We start from the raw sequence: 15,773 nt of genomic DNA on the forward strand, positions 1-15,773 counted from the left end.
CCGCCGCAGGGCCAGGTTACGCAGCACACGTGTGCTCACCTCCGTCTCTGTTCTCATCAGGTGCAATTCTGTGTATTGAAATTGTCCGCAATCACTGAAGAACTGTTCTCAAATGAGACATCGGCTCCAGCAGAATCATAGGCCAGGGCAGTATTATTGCTCAGGGTGATTCGTGAGTTTTATTACATCTCATCTTCAGTTGATGACACTCCTCATCCAACCTAAGAACTCGCTGCCCTGCAATGTAGTTCTCGCCCCCCATCCATCTTGTTTCCTAAGTCAGAATTGTGTTTTCTGGATCTGTTTCCTTCTACTAAGGAAAAAAACTTTTGAGGTCTACTAGGAATTTGCCAACGACAGCCAGCAGGACATGCCCACTTGCTTCAGTAAATAAAGTTTTATGGGCACACACTCACACCCTGTTGTATTGTCTATGGCGGCTTGTGTGCTACAATGGCAGAGTCGTGACAGGGACCCTATGGCTTGCAAAATCAGAAACATTTTCTACCTGGCCCTTCACACATAAGATTTGCTGAGGGACCTCTGATCACTCCCTCTTCAAAGTTGTCAGTTGTGAGTTTGCTGAAGGCAGGACCATGCTCGTCCTCTTCGCTGCCAGGGGCCACCACCTAGTGCCGCTTCCAGTAGATAAGGGGCACGACATGTGTTAAATTAAAATTTTTAAATTACTCAAAACATTTATTTGGTAAAGCAGCCTAATAAGAATCCTTGCGTAATAAAGAATAAAAAGATCTATTCTAACCTGAGGATTTTCCTGAAAGTTAAGGAAAACATACCCAGTGAGTCGACAGTGCCTTGCTAAGGTGCCACCAAGAGTCGCCAGGGGGTCCCAGACTCAGACCGAAGTTCTCAGGCCACGCCTATGCTCTTCACCATTCCACCCCCGCAGCTGACATCTGGACCCAGTGCTCTGGAAGGAGTTACTTTCCCCCTTCCCTGTTTGGGTCAATCATTTCTTGTAGTCTTGTCTCCCTGTTAAAAATGCCTTGATCCCTCCTGAGTCCCCATAAAATCCCCATGAGTTAGGAGTACTAAACATCAGTATTCTCGTTTCACAGTTGCACGGTCTTGGTCAAAGGGGTTCATTGGCTTTTCCAAGAACGTTTGGAGATTCCCTCCAGCACCTGCCGGGCCACCCACCAGGTGGCGCCACATTTCCTCAATCCTAAATGTACCTGTATGGAGGTCTTTGAAAGACAGTTAATTTTCTTCTCTAATTGTTTAAAGCAACGGGATGGCAAGCCACAAAAGGAGAATGAAGATGGGAAGTTACGGTCATTTTCATTACGTTTTTCTATCACTCCCTAAGAAGGAAATTAAAACTCTGCAGCTGAAACAATAAATTTTTTATGGCTAGTAGATTAACAGAACATCTAATTGGTTTATCATTTCAGCGTTTCACATTGCAGTACATATAATATTGCTTGGGCTAATCTCATAAAAAGATTTTCCGTTCCTATTTTGAAAGAAAGCCAATTTTCTTCTTCCTATTTTATGTTTCTTTCTGGAAGAGAAGGATGTGAGCTTTGATGGAAAAGATGCCCCTTTCTTGACAGCTGCTTACCTTTCCCCCTGGCCTTGAATTTCCTTTTCCCAATCTGTGAGAGAGCTGGCCAAGTACAGCTCTGGGTACTTGGCTATTAGCAAGGTGTATCAATTCTGAATATTTTTCTGAATTCAGAAATTCTGCTATTTGCCATTTGGAATACCTGCCTCCACTTTGATATTTTATCTTCTCTTTCTTAAACCCTTATACATATATATATATACCCATTTATTTATTTTTGAAAAGAATCTTTGATTTAAATATATACATGTATTAAAAAATTTAGAAGTCTATATTAATTATATTTGTATTAATTATGCATTTAATATTTATTTTTATAATTTCACATACTAGTATATAATATATGGTTATCAGTTAATTATATCATATCAGTTAATATAATGCAATTCATATATTATGTATTATATATAAATTACATATAAGTATATATTTATATATATAATTTTTCTTTTGTTCTTGGTCTCTGGTTGAGTATCTAGTCAAAGAGGTCAGGACTAAAAAATAATAGGACCAAACAGGACCTGTTGATTCTCTCACCGACAGGTTATGAGCACAACTTTGACACCTATGATGACAACTTCATCACAGACCTCAACACACCCTATGACTATGAGTCTCTCATGCACTATGAGCCTTTCTCATTTAACAAGAATGCAAGCTTCCCAACCATCACGGCCAAGATCCCTGAGTTTAACTCCATCATTGGGCAGCGCCTGGATTTCAGTGCCATCGATCTGGAGAGGCTGAACCGAATGTACAATTGCAGTGAGTACTTCTGGGGCTGAGACTAGGTCAATGAGCCCCAACAGAGATTCCCTGGCCCTACAGGTTTCTTGTACATTTTTTCTTTACTCTTCTATTATGTTCTAGTTAAAGAAGATGGACAAACTACATAATCTATTTCTCTATCTCTAGAGTGGAAAAAATTATAACACCTATATCACACGATGGTAGCAATCAGTTACATGATTGTGTTTTGTACAATGAAAGTTTTGGAGCAATTTAAGGAGCTGTAGTTGTCCAACTTCTTTAGCTTCCTTTTGAAGGTTGCATCATTATGTAGAGCTCAACACAGACAGTGGGCTTGAAATTGTTTCATACCCTGCAAAATTCTTTGCCCAGGGCAGTTGTTCTTAGAGTAATCTAGGGCTCAGAGATGGGATACTTTCTAAAATGACCCCACTAGTCTTCAGAGACACATTCTTTCATTCTCTTCCACATGTATGTAGAGAGAATCTACTCAATAGAAAGGCCAGTGTTGTAGGTACCTCGTTCTTGATCTCGAGGAGTTGGGGTCGATGTTCATAGAAAAACACAATGAGAAGCCTTTTTACTATTTAACTCTTTGACTCTGTGGTGGGTAGGAGTGCATGTACATTGGCATGTTCTAAGATCTTATCGGTGACAGTAGAATTCACATTCAACAAAAAGTCAAGAAAATGAAAAGCTCACATTCCAACTCATAAGTTCTTCATTGCCTAAGACATTAGGTATTTGGAATGAGATGCCTTTAATTTTTAACCAGGTGACAAAAATGTCATTTCAGCCACAACTCACACCCTTTTGGACTACTGTGCTTTTGAAAAGGCTAACATCTGTGGGATGATTCAGGGTACCAGAGACGATGCTGACTGGGTCCATGAGGGCAGCACTCAGCCCGGACAAGTGGATCACACCTTGGTAGGCCAATGCACAGGTGAGTAAGGGCAGAGAATAAACACCTGAGATGATTCATCAGGTTCAATTGATACTGGCAACCTGCATGTTTTGTCTCAGTTGGAATGTTAGTTATCAAGTCTGGAATTCTAAACATGGACGGAGAACATTTGTCTTTATCATGAACTCAATAAAAAAGCACTGAGGTCCTGGGCATGCAAAAGAAAAATGCATTTACATGATGACAGAACTGATATGGTCGATAAAACATGATTTGTAAATAAGGCTAATGTCTCTGAGAGCAACGTCTTCCAATAGAACGCTAATGTAAGCTACATATATAATGTAAAATGTTCTAATAGTCACATAAAAAACAAGAGGAAGTGTCTTTAATAATATAGTCTATTTAACCCAGTATAGCTAAGATGTTAACATTTCATTGTGTAATCTATATAAAAATTATTGCTGACTGACTTCACAGTTTTTCATATGAGACATTTAAAATCTACTGTGTCATTTACCCTTAGAGCATATCTCAGTTTGGACTGGCCACAGTTCAAGTGCCACAGAGCCGCATACATTTGTAGCCACCATATTGGATAGCATAACTTCAGATAGTTCCTATATATGGTTTGTGTGTGAAAAGACCGTAAAGTCAGACAGACGTGGGTGTGAAGCCACTCTGGCTCCACCACTTGCTCATTGTGCCCACAAGAAGTCGTTTTTTTTAAGTCTTTGTTTTTGTAAGCCTTTCGGCCCATCGACATGTTGGTACCTCACAGTGAGGATGGAAGAAGATAATGCAGAGTCTCCAGCTGCAGCCAGCAGCTCACTCCCTGTTTTCCCCCTAATCCTTTCCTCTCTGGGGGAGAGCCATCTAGATCTCCTATTCTAGCATCCTTTTATTAAATGCTGGTCGTTGAAGTCATCCCAACCTTATTTGGAAGTAGGTGGAGTTATAGATTATAATCACTTTATAAAGACTGGAGTGTATTAAAGTCCCTTAGTCCACACCTGTGTGAGAGTTGGTTAGATTTCCTCCAGAAAAGGGACCCAACTTGTCACCCAGACTCCACGCCACCTCGGAGAATGTCAGAGGTTGTAAGTCATCACCACTCTTCCTCCGGCCTTGGCAAAGCGTGAAATCTTGCACATTAGATTATCACGCATATGACATCAAGTACCCAAAGGGTTATCTCAGCCTAAAATTCTAATTAAATTTTCATCCTGGACTATAATCCCATCTCTCCTCTGGGCTCGCTGCTACACTAGTATACAATTTCCAGACAAACAAAAAGGTGATCTTCGTGTGAGAGGAACTGCTAATGCACCCAGTTATTAGGCTAGACACAGGTGAAATTGAATGCTTAGTAAAGTGAATATTGAAAACTCTAAACCTTTGAATCCCACTATTTCTTATATAACTAAAGTAGGAGACTGGCTCTTGCCCTTGGAATGAATCTCTAATTTAAACAATGAAGTAGATGAGGAAAATAGAACTCCTCTCATAGGCACTAAATTCCATCAAACTTTGCTGAAAGCCCTTATCTCCTGAAGTCGGAGATCTGCATTTCACCAATTTGGGGTCAGAGTCAATCAAAAGAAGCCGTGGAGAGCTGTGACTCCAGCTCGTGAGTCTGTTCATGGAGGCAAATGGAATATACGCTGACACACAACCTCCTTTTGGTTTTTCCCTAAAAGAGCTCTAGCTTGTGTTGCCTGGATAGTGGCTGTTGTTCACTCTTTCCCTTGGCAAAAGTGGAAGGCTCCCTGCTGTGTGGGGAGCCAGAGATGGGGCATCTGTGCTCTCTCCGTAGGTGCCGGCTACTTCATGTTCTTCAACACCAGTTCGGGGCTGGCAGAAGAGGCAGCCTTGCTGGAGTCTCGGATTCTTTACCCAAAGAGGAAGCAGCAGTGTCTGCAGTTTTTCTATAAGATGACGGGAAGCCCTTCAGACAGACTTGTCATCTGGATTCTGAGGGACGACAGCACGGGCAACGTTCGCAAGCTGGTCAAGCTGCAGACCTTCCAAGGTACCTGGGGGCATTCACACAAGGAATGATTTGGCCATGAATCTGGGATTCTGAATCTTTTGTTCTTTTCCCTTCCCTCCCTCGTCCCTCTTCACCCTTCCTTCCTTCTCTTTATTTCTTTCCCTCCTCTTTCTTTTCTTCTTCCCTTTTCCTCCACATCCCTCTTTCTAAATGTCTAGCACTATATGTGGCACGTTTGAACCCTGCAATGGATGTTTTAACCACTCACAAATTAGAAGCAGCAACCAGGGGTTAGGTGAGGCTGAAATGAACTTTTGTAAGAGGCCATTAAAAATATCTAAGTCCAATTTTTACTAGCACTTTGGAGAAAGCAAGGGCAGAGAACATTGGTGATTCAGGGGTGGAGTTTGGAAGGTAAAAGGGAAATGAAAATGAGGCTGCTGGAGAGGGTGGTTAAATAATTGACCATACGCATTTTTGCATCTGTTTCAGAAAACTAAACAATACCATTGTTTAATATGCTGAAATAACTTGAGCTTACTTGTGAAGTTGATGAGAAATGAGCCATTTGTATATATTAACTTCATTATAACAGTTACATATTACTAAGTGATACTCTATGTATTTTATAAGAGGGTCAGCATGAAAACCTTAAATGCCAAGGTAGTGAGTTGGATGCGAGGGTAGTCTGGCTATAAAGCCAGTACCTAGGGTTATAAAGCCAAGTATTTACATCATTCTATTTTGGTGGTCGTTCACTCATAACTAGGGAAAGAAAGATACACTTTCCTAGTTTTTCATTTAATAAAGAATTTCTCAGAGTGAGTCCGAATAAAGGAAGACTTCTTTGTGTATTTCTAGAAGAAGCTGCTGCTTTTGAAGGGTGAGTTTCCTTGGGGCCACTCATAAGAACGGGTACCCAAAGCACCTGTACTCAGGCCACTCCGGGCTGCCTGGGAATTCTACAGATAATGGTTTTGAGAGTTTCACTTTTCTGGCTTAAATTTACAGAGTATCTTCATCAAATGGAGGGATAACAGCTAGGTGCCCTTTAAGGGTTGAGAATTTGCTATGTTACCAAGGATTGTAAATATTCAATGAGAAAATAAATTAGCGTGACTAACATTGGTGGGATCTATTGTCCCTCACTTCCACACGGAGCTAAAAGTGTTATTATCCTCATAATCATGAAATCAACCAGCCTTTTCATGCCTAATTTAGTTTCTTACCCTGCTATACATTGAATTCTGCTGAATTCAGAGTGTGTCTGTATAAATTCCCTGCAAGTGTATTCTGAATAGATTTTTAAAGTAGTCCACGCTGATGCTGATTTGTCAGTGAAACTTTTCCGAAAGGTTTATTGAATATCATTTAGCGCTTGTGTGGTATGCAACTTAAGAAAGTTACAACCATTTTGAATAGCTTTAATTTGTGCAAAATGTGTTTTTTTACCAAAACACTTACCTACAAAATATATACCTATGTCTGTTTCTGTCTCTGTGTTTCTTTCTCTCTCTCTATATGTATATGTGTAATGTTTTTATGCAAATGTACATGCAAATTATTTAATGTTTTTACAAAGACCAGGATGCCCTTAGAGATGACGATTCTGAGTTACCAAGGGTGGGAGTTGCCTGTGTCAGTCTTAGCACTGTCCATTGCTGGCCCGATTCATGGCAGCTCTATGGAAGCATCTTAATGAAATGTTCTGTAAGATTTCACCCATCTGCTGATGGTCCTTCAGGTCTTCCTTCTGGCACCATGTCCCACATTTCGATCTTAAGATAACAACCCATATAAAAAATAAAAAGACAGTCATTAACAAGAAAGGGATTCTTATTCTTTTCTTTTTCCTCAGAATTCCCATGACCCAACTTTCCTGGATAAATACAAATATTGTATCTCTGTTCCTATTCCAGAATTCTGGGCCCATTACATTTCACAGCCGTGTGTCCTCCACCTGACCGTTCCCAGGAGATGTCAGTTACATGACTAGTTTCTTTGCCACAGATGTGATCTATGTGCCCTTTCCCTTTCTCTTCTGTGAATGCAGAAGAATACATTCTTCTGTGAATAAACCCTAACCACACAGGTTATGTAACCACTCCAGGAAACAGAGCATTGTTAGACCTGTCCCTTGAAATTGTGCTTAGCAAGAATCAACGAGAACGGAAGTAGATAAAAGAGCTCTCAGTCCTGGGGAAAGTAGAGCTCTGTAAGATTTCTGGTTTCAACACACAGAGCAAAAGAGACACTTTCAAAGCCTTCTGGCCAACTGTACTTCAGGTTAATCTTTTCACATCTGTACAAATTTGTTTTAGCCAACATGATTCCTACCCGTGATGTAGCATGTTCTCCTTTCTAAGCCCTTGCTACAGTGCAGCCTGGGCACAGGATCAAAGCAGGGGTGGGGCTCTGGACTGCTCTAGCCTGACTGATTCCTGTATCCTTGACTCTCAAACTCGGCTCTGGCTCTTTATGCTGCCCAGCTCAGGACCCATGTTCTCCCTTCTGATCTTAGCTCTTTTTTCAAAATTTCCCACTTCCAGTTCAAGCTCAGTAAAAAAAAAGGTAAACTAAAGTTTACTAGAATGTGGATCTCTGGATAGTGGTGACTCTTTAGATTATTTGTTTTTTAAAAGAGGATAGACTCCGCACTTCATAGAATTTCAGATACTATGAGGAAGAGAAAAAGAAGGATGTTAGGGACTGAGTTGATTTTGCACAGGGGGAGATCCAGCTTGTCCTATAAACAATCATCGATTCTAGAGCCCTTATCTGTCCCTACTCTGGCATCAAGTCACAGGTTGGACCGCACGAGATTGCCATTGTGGGAATTTGGAATTACAAAATGACTCATAAGGTTTGGCTTAATACTTGGGTATTCAGTGCTAAAATGAGGAGTTGAGGGAGTATTTATACCATCAAACCCATGGCGAATCCAGGACCTATGAAATTGAATAATAATGGAAAAGAATATGATTACGATTTGTAGGAGTTTTAGTGTGACTTTTTAAAGCTACTTTCCATTACTAGATACACAACTTCCTTGACCAGTTTACCACAGTCCCTATCTCATAGGGTTGTTGTGAGGCTTCAGTTAGATAATTCATGTAAAGTAATTGGCACAGTCCCAGGGTTATAGTTGGTGCTCAATAAATGTTGGCCACAGTTGTCACCAATCTTGTTCTCTGTCCTCAGGAGATATTAACCAAAATTGGAAAATTGCACATGTGACACTCAGAGAGGAGAAGAAGTTTCGATACCTTTTCCAGGGCACAAAAGGTGACCCCCAGAACTCAACTGGGGGAATATACCTGGATGACATCACCCTGACAGAAACACCGTGCCCCACAGGGGTTTGGACAGTAAGGAATTTCTCCCAGGTCCTTGCGAACACGGTTAAAGGGGACAGTCTCCTGAGCCCTCGATTCTACAATTCAGAGGGATACGGCTTTGGGGTGACCCTATTCCCTCATGGTACAAAAAACTCCAACAGCTTGGACTACTTAGGACTCGCTTTTCACCTGTGCAGTGGGGAGAACGATGCTATCCTGGAGTGGCCAGTGGTGAACAGACAGGCGATAATGACAATACTCGACCAGCAGCCTGATGTCAGGAATAGAATGTCCTCAAGCATGGTGTTCACTACCTCTAAGTCCCAGACATCTGCAGGTAAGGAGCTCTAGGAGCTTCCCCTCAACCTGGAAGGGCTACCATGTGGTTCTCATCTGTGTGAGATAAACATTCCTCTCACGTTTCCTCCCAGGGCATATTAATAACATAGCCATATTGGAGTATTAAGTTAACATTTTTAACATCGCCTTACCCTCCTTCTCTTTCCTGAATTCCCTCATCGAGTATCTATGAAGGGCTTGCAATACACCAAACTCTGTGCCAGGTCCTTAGAATACAAGCAAATCAGGCAGTTTCTGCTTCGTTGAGCTCATTTACCAGGTGCTCAGAGTTTGCTAGGCTCTGTGCAGCACTGATCCCCTGCCTCCTAAAATATTTCTGATCATCAGTATATTTGTGAAACAAACTTGCATCAATACGTAAATGGGCAAGCTATTTTTTTTTAATGAAGAGCCTTAAGCCTTAAAAGAAGAAGGTATCTCTGCTCCTCCGTCTTCATTGAGGAATTCATTCAACAGTGGACAATTGACCATTCAGAGCTGTGACTCTCTGCCCTTCCCCGCTTCCAATTCTGAGTTTGAATTCTCCTGGGAAGAGTATATGGCCTGAAATTCTTAACCTTTTACTTTTCTGATCCACAAAGCTCTGCATACCCATTCAAGACCAATTGGGAAGTGAAGTGTAAGGAGGTAATGTGATCTTGTGTTACCCATAATTTTGCAGCAGTAAACGGCTCTGTGGTCTGGGACAAGCCGTCTGTCGTGGGGTCTTACGACCAGGACTGTAAATGTTACAGAAGCGCTTCCTGGGGCTGGGCTGCTTTCATCTCCCACCAAATGCTGAGAAGGAAGAGTTTCCTTAAAAATGACGACCTGATCATTTTTGTGGACTTTGAAGGTACTTTTACTGATCTTCCTGAATAAATAATCCTCTGAGTGTTCTACTGGCTATATACTGATTTTTAGGCATCTTGTGGAGGGTAAGGAATTTTTTTTTTGAGGACTAGTTTGGAAAAAAAAGATGTATTCTGAGAGAACCACATTTTACTATTACAAAAGTACTCCCATCTTTGGTATAATTGTCTTTGGGAAAAACTAAGATTTCAGTGTCATCTTTTTTGATAACATCAAATAGGACAGTTCACTGACTTCAGTTTAGTTTCAAGCAGTCTATCAGTGCTAACTTAATAATCTTTTTTCAAGTTAAATAGAAATGTGATTGGACTACGTGGAAATAAAAATAACTAACATTATGAGAGTAAGCCAATATATCTTTAAGGCCATTTTCATGTCATTAAAGATGATGTCCATGAGGGATAGAGGCCACCCAGGGAATCTTCTTCAGGAGTGGAAGTCAACCGCAGTCAGATATTAATCATAGATCTTCCTCCTTAGATATCACTTACCTTAACCAGACTGAAGTCCCCACTAAAAACACAAGGCTGTCCCCAAAAGGCCTCGTTCTCCAAGACCAGGAGCAACAAACCTCAGAAGAAGGTTCTGCACAGGCTTCGTTAGAGAAAGCCCTCCCCAGCAGCCAGGGTCAAGGGCAGCCCAGCCGACAGAAGCGGTCAGCGGAGGGCATGGGCCCCATGGAAGACCACAACTGGCCACCGTACTTCAGAGACCCATGTGACCCGAATCCTTGTCAAAACGAAGGCATCTGTGTGAATGTGAAGGGGATGGCAAGCTGCAGGTAGGTTTTGTGGCTGGGGAGGCAGGTGGGGGGTCAGCAGAGGTGAGCCGAGTGCTTATCCTGGTAAAAGGCACTGTTCTCAGGTGAAGGCCGGGGCTCCATGGTCCACTGGACGTGACTGTCCTTGACTCCACAAAGCTATGCCCTGAATTAGTAGGTTTGTGCTGTCAGAGCAGAGAACTCCCAAATCTCCCACCACTTGACTTTTTCCCTTTTCTGCCTCTGGGGCAAGGTCAACAAACATGAATGCTGATTAGATTTGGAAACTTGACCATGGTCTCACAAACAGTTGGGAACTTAGCCCGGGGGCTTTCTGCCCCATGACCTGCCACGTGGGACTCAAGACCAAGCCCCATCTTCCCTGACTGCCATTGTTCTTAGTTGTGACATATTATTCTTATTGTCTATTAGTTCTGTTGTCCTATTATTATGGTTATGCTTTGTAGCAATAGCAGTGAGAGTACCTGATTTTTTGGACCGCTTGCTGTGCATCACATGCTGCCCCGAGCAACGTGCATGCATCACCTAAAGTGTTCCTCACGGTCTCCCTGTGATGTGCTTGCCCTTGTTATCTCCACTCAGTGCATAAAGAAGTTGAAATTCGACAGGTTAAGGGATCTGTCTAAAATTACCCAGATGGTAAATACTGGAGCTAGGGCTTTATCCAGGTCCGTCTGTTGGCATGGTCTGCTATATTTAAAGTTTCTGTTTCTAATGTTTGTTATTTGCATTAAAATATTTCATAAAAAGCATTTATGTGATGACAGACATGTCAGTTTTATTTGACAGCATAGTAGCCATGTAGGAATCCTTCTGCTTGGCTCAAGATATCCACAATTCTTCTGAGTTCTCTTTGATTTCCAATTCTTTCTTCTATTTTTTTTTACTTTTATTTTGAAATTATTTTAGACTTACATATACATTGCAAAAATACTACATAGTTCCCCATACCCAAATGTTAATATCTTATCTTACATAACCAGAGAACAATTAGCAAAGCCAAGAAATAAATGAACATTAATGAAAGTACAATAAATACTATTAACAATAGTATTAACTAAATTCTAAGACTTATTCAGTTTTTCCACCAACGTTCTCTTTCTCTTCCAGGATCCAGTTTAGGATCCCACATTACATTTAGTTTTTGTGTCTCCTTAGTCTCCTTTAATCTGGGGCAATACCTCAGTCTTTGTTCTTCGTGACCTTAATACTTTTGAGGAGTACTGGTCAGTTATTTGTGAATCGTTTCGCAGTCTGAGTTTATCTGCTGCTTTCTCATGATGACAGTGAGGCTGTACATTCTGGACAAGAGGAGCAGAGATGAGATGAGCCCGCCTCAGTGTGTCATGTGAGGGGTACCTGATGTGACTGTGTGTCACTGCTGGTGATGCTAACCTTGGTCACCGGCTAACAGGTGTCCACCAGGCTTCTCTCCTGAAAATTTGTCCATTCCTCACTCCATAATTTCAATATATATCTTGGGAGAGGCACCCTGAGATCACACAGACCTCTGCTTTTCCTCAAATTCTCACCCACTAATTTCAGCGTCCACTGGTGGATCATGCCAGAATAATCACCACTCTTATATTTTAATGGTGATTTTCTATTTTTTATTCTCTCATTTATCTATACAATTATTTATTACAACCCTTGAGGGTTCATAAATACTTGTTATGTTCTCTGGGGTATGGTTCAATATGCCAGTGTTTATTTTGTTGCTCCTATTGTTCCAGCTTTGGCCTTTGTGAGCTCTTCTGGATGGCCTCCCGTGCCCTTTTGGCACAAACTCACTGTCTCGTGAAAACGATATTGCTTTCTGACATCACAGGGTGTTCCAGGCTCATCTTTTATATGCGCTGCCTCAGCTCTGGAATCAATCCCTTTCCAAAGAGCTTTTTCCCCCCAATTTTCTATTTTTTGAGAGTGCCCACCCTGTTTCTTGAGGACTGTTCAGCCCTGGAGCTGCACTTCTTTGCGGGTAGGTCCCTGGTACCAGATTTCAATATGTGCATGATGGGCTTCATCCTTCTCAAGGTCAAGGGTTGCTACTTGTCAGCCTCTCATCAATCAAATTATTCCTCCCACAAGCCTGCAGCTTGGAGTTTTTGTAAATAAGCTCCTCTAAGGTAATACTAGGAAATATAAGGTCTGTTCAGGAAGATGTCCAATCATTGTTAACATGATAAGAACAGTTTGTGCAACATCGATGTAATCTGGCAGCCAAGGAGAGTGGACTGGAATGTGCATAAGTGAACAATGATGATTTCGCTGTCCTAGTCAGTGGGGGCGGTAGACGCCATTGAGTGAGCACGTGTACTGGGTGGCACGCTGCATTCAAAATGACTGAGTAGAGTGACTAATCTACAACAAATTTTGTATTAAATTGAACATTCTTCCTTGAAAAGTATTCAGATGACTCAGAAGGCTGCAGCCACGGGCAACTGGTGATTGGCAGCTTCATCATGACAATATGCCCACTCATGCAGCCTATATTTTTTGGGAAAACATCAAGTCACTCAGGTGACTCAGCCCCCTAGAGGTCAGATTTGGTGTCCTGTGGCTTCTGGCTTTTCCCAAAACTAAAATCACCTTTGAAAGGGAACATATTTCAGACCATCACTGAGATTCAGAAAAACACGATGGAGTTGCTCATGACAATTAGGAAAACTGTGTGAGGTCCCAAAGTGCTTACTTTGAAGGGGACTAAGGTGTCATTGTCCTATGTACAATGTTTCTTGTATCTTGTATCTTCTTCAATGAATGTCTCTATTTTTCATATTACATAGCTGGGTACCTTCTAGATGGACCTCATATAATTGAACTGTATTTGGAGGAGACTGGGCCAAAGAAAAATTGTACAAAGTTGCTATTATTCACTGACTTTTAAGAAGCCAGTTCCTAGGCTAAAGATGAGACCTTTAAAGGTGAAACAGTTCCGGTGGTAATAAAGGAGGTCTTAACTTGTGATCATTTCATTCTACTCTGGGGTTGGACTTTGTGGCAGGAATGTAGTTTGACACGAAGACTAGAATATTTGAATGGAAAGATGAAACACCACTTTAACACTTTGGTTCTGAGATTAGTTAACTCTTACAGCAACTCTTATTTTATTTAAAGATTTTATTTATTTATCTTTAGAGGGGAAGGGAAGGAGAGAAGGAGAGAAATATCAATGTATGGTTGCCTCTCGTGTGTCCCCTGTGGGGAACTGGCCTGCAACCCAGGCATGTGCCCTGACTGGGAATCAAACTGCAATCGTGTGGTTCGTAGGCCCATGCTCAATCCACTGAGCTACACCGGCCAGGGTGCAACATTTTTTTAAAAAAGCACCGAGGAAAACATAGCCAATTATGTGTTCACTGTGTGCCCAACACCTCACCCGACAGTAACACTTTGATTGATGCTATTTAGAAGTTTTCAAGGTCCAGCTGATGCACTGAGACTCTATCTGGAGAATTTCCCTTGTAGCTCATAGTCTGAGCCAGTGTCAGGCAACATGTTCCTTAACTTCCCCAAATCTTCCTCCTGAACTTTGTGTGTGGAGGCCAAGGGTACTGGGTTTAGAGACAGACCTCTGGGATTAGACTTCATGTACAAAACACTGACCTCATGACCTTGAGCAAGTTATTTTAACCTTTCTGCAAAGTGAGGTTGGTAAGAATGGCCCGGTAATAACTGCTGCCTGAAAGGATGTTGCAGGCTTCGATGCACTGACTCATATAAAGCACTTCCAGTGGGGCCAGGCACGTGGAACCACTCGGTAAGTGTTCACTGCCCTTGCTGATGTGTTGGTACTTGTGCCTGGGAAGTGCTGGAGGCTCCAGTGGCTCCCGCATGAACCCATGTGTCCTCTTCCCCAGGTGTGTCTCCGATCACACCTTCTTCTACACGGGAGAGCGCTGTCAGGCCATGCAGGTGCACGGCAGCATCCTGGGCCTGATCATCGGAGGCACGGCTGGTGTGATCTTCTTGACCTTCACCATCATCTCCATCCTTTCCAAAAACCTGAGGCAGTGACCTGCCTGCTGACAGCAGCCAGACCAAAGAAGCTCCTCCTCTACTCACACCTTCTGTTCCTGCGCTGGGCACAGCTTGGGGTTTTGAATAGGACTCCGGGGACCAAGGCTTCCAGCCCCCTGTGTGACCGGTACGGTTTTTCTGCCTCCAGCCCTCACATGGTTCTGTTACTCTGTGTGCTCTAAATGAACCTAGTGTGTCCTGTGACAGCGCGCACTCCATGCCTTTGTGTGATTGACTCTCTTTCCTATGGACTGCAGGCTCCACACAGGCGGCCCCCAATTTATCACCAGTTCCAATGCCTGGAAGCATGTCGGGCTGGCCCACTGTGGGCTTTCAATGAAAGTGAATGCATGAACCAATAATCAAATAAATAACTAAGACATAAACTCTCTCATTTCTTCTGTAGATGGGATATATACCATAAATGTCGATATATACAATAAAACTCTCATGTTGTTTGTATTAGAATCAAATACTCACAAGAGTGCTACTGCTCCTGTAAGATCTCCTGTGTTCAAGAAGTTCAAATAAAGATTCCCTCTGGAAGCAGGCTTCTCAGAATTTGCTCTCCTCCTCTAATTCTAAAGAAAGGTTTTAACAAATTCGATAAATATTTAGTCAGTATCTTCTATGTGTTCAGCATTGTGTGTGTGGAGGAGGGGTGGGGGAGAGTCGACCAAAGCTCTTTCCTAGATCCTTTTACATTTTAGAGTGTATTTTATATCATATTCATGTATACAATTATTACATTAATAAACTGAAAGTTTCAGGTAAAGAAACTGTTGAAGAACTATTTTCAGGTATACTTCTTTTCCGCAGTTAGTAAGGAGCTCAAAGTGAAGCAAGGGCAAGAATGTCCCAAGGTAGTTCCAGTCAGAGGCTGTGGCTCCCGTTCCCACTCGGCCCGAGAGAGCTGGCTGGGGAAGCTTAGCAAAGAAGATGTTTTAAGGAGCCTGAGCAGTCCAGGCATTAGGGTACCAGGTTTCTGAAGTATATATTTTATGGACATTGTGGAAACAAATGGGACGGGTTGAGAAGAGTCCCTTTAATGCAAAGGTGTGGGAAGAGTTGGTAGCAGGTGCAAACAGCACCCATCAGGCACTGACTCCCCAGCCAGGGCGCATCTGATGCCCTTGAAGTCTGATGAGAACACACATAGAGGGCCCCAGCCCCGGGGGGGTTCT

General features: G+C 42.2%; 1 protein-coding gene across 1 annotated transcript in view; it reads left to right on the forward strand.

Annotated features, from left to right (window-relative positions):
- Positions 1 to 14,600, forward strand: part of MEP1A (meprin A subunit alpha) — a 30,366-nt gene extending 15,766 nt beyond the window's left edge. The window contains 7 exon segments of the mRNA XM_037056072.1: positions 2,132 to 2,353; positions 3,135 to 3,284; positions 5,062 to 5,277; positions 8,440 to 8,913; positions 9,598 to 9,771; positions 10,269 to 10,569; positions 14,430 to 14,600. Coding sequence (XP_036911967.1) covers positions 2,132 to 2,353; positions 3,135 to 3,284; positions 5,062 to 5,277; positions 8,440 to 8,913; positions 9,598 to 9,771; positions 10,269 to 10,569; positions 14,430 to 14,586 — 1,694 coding nt within the window. The 3' untranslated portion in view covers positions 14,587 to 14,600.
- Positions 14,601 to 15,773: the final 1,173 nt, after the last annotated feature.

This window comes from Sturnira hondurensis, unplaced genomic scaffold, assembly GCF_014824575.4.
Source record: "Sturnira hondurensis isolate 20B ecotype Veracruz unplaced genomic scaffold, ASM1482457v3 Scaffold0000880, whole genome shotgun sequence".
In the NCBI taxonomy this organism is placed as follows: Eukaryota; Metazoa; Chordata; class Mammalia; order Chiroptera; family Phyllostomidae; genus Sturnira; species Sturnira hondurensis.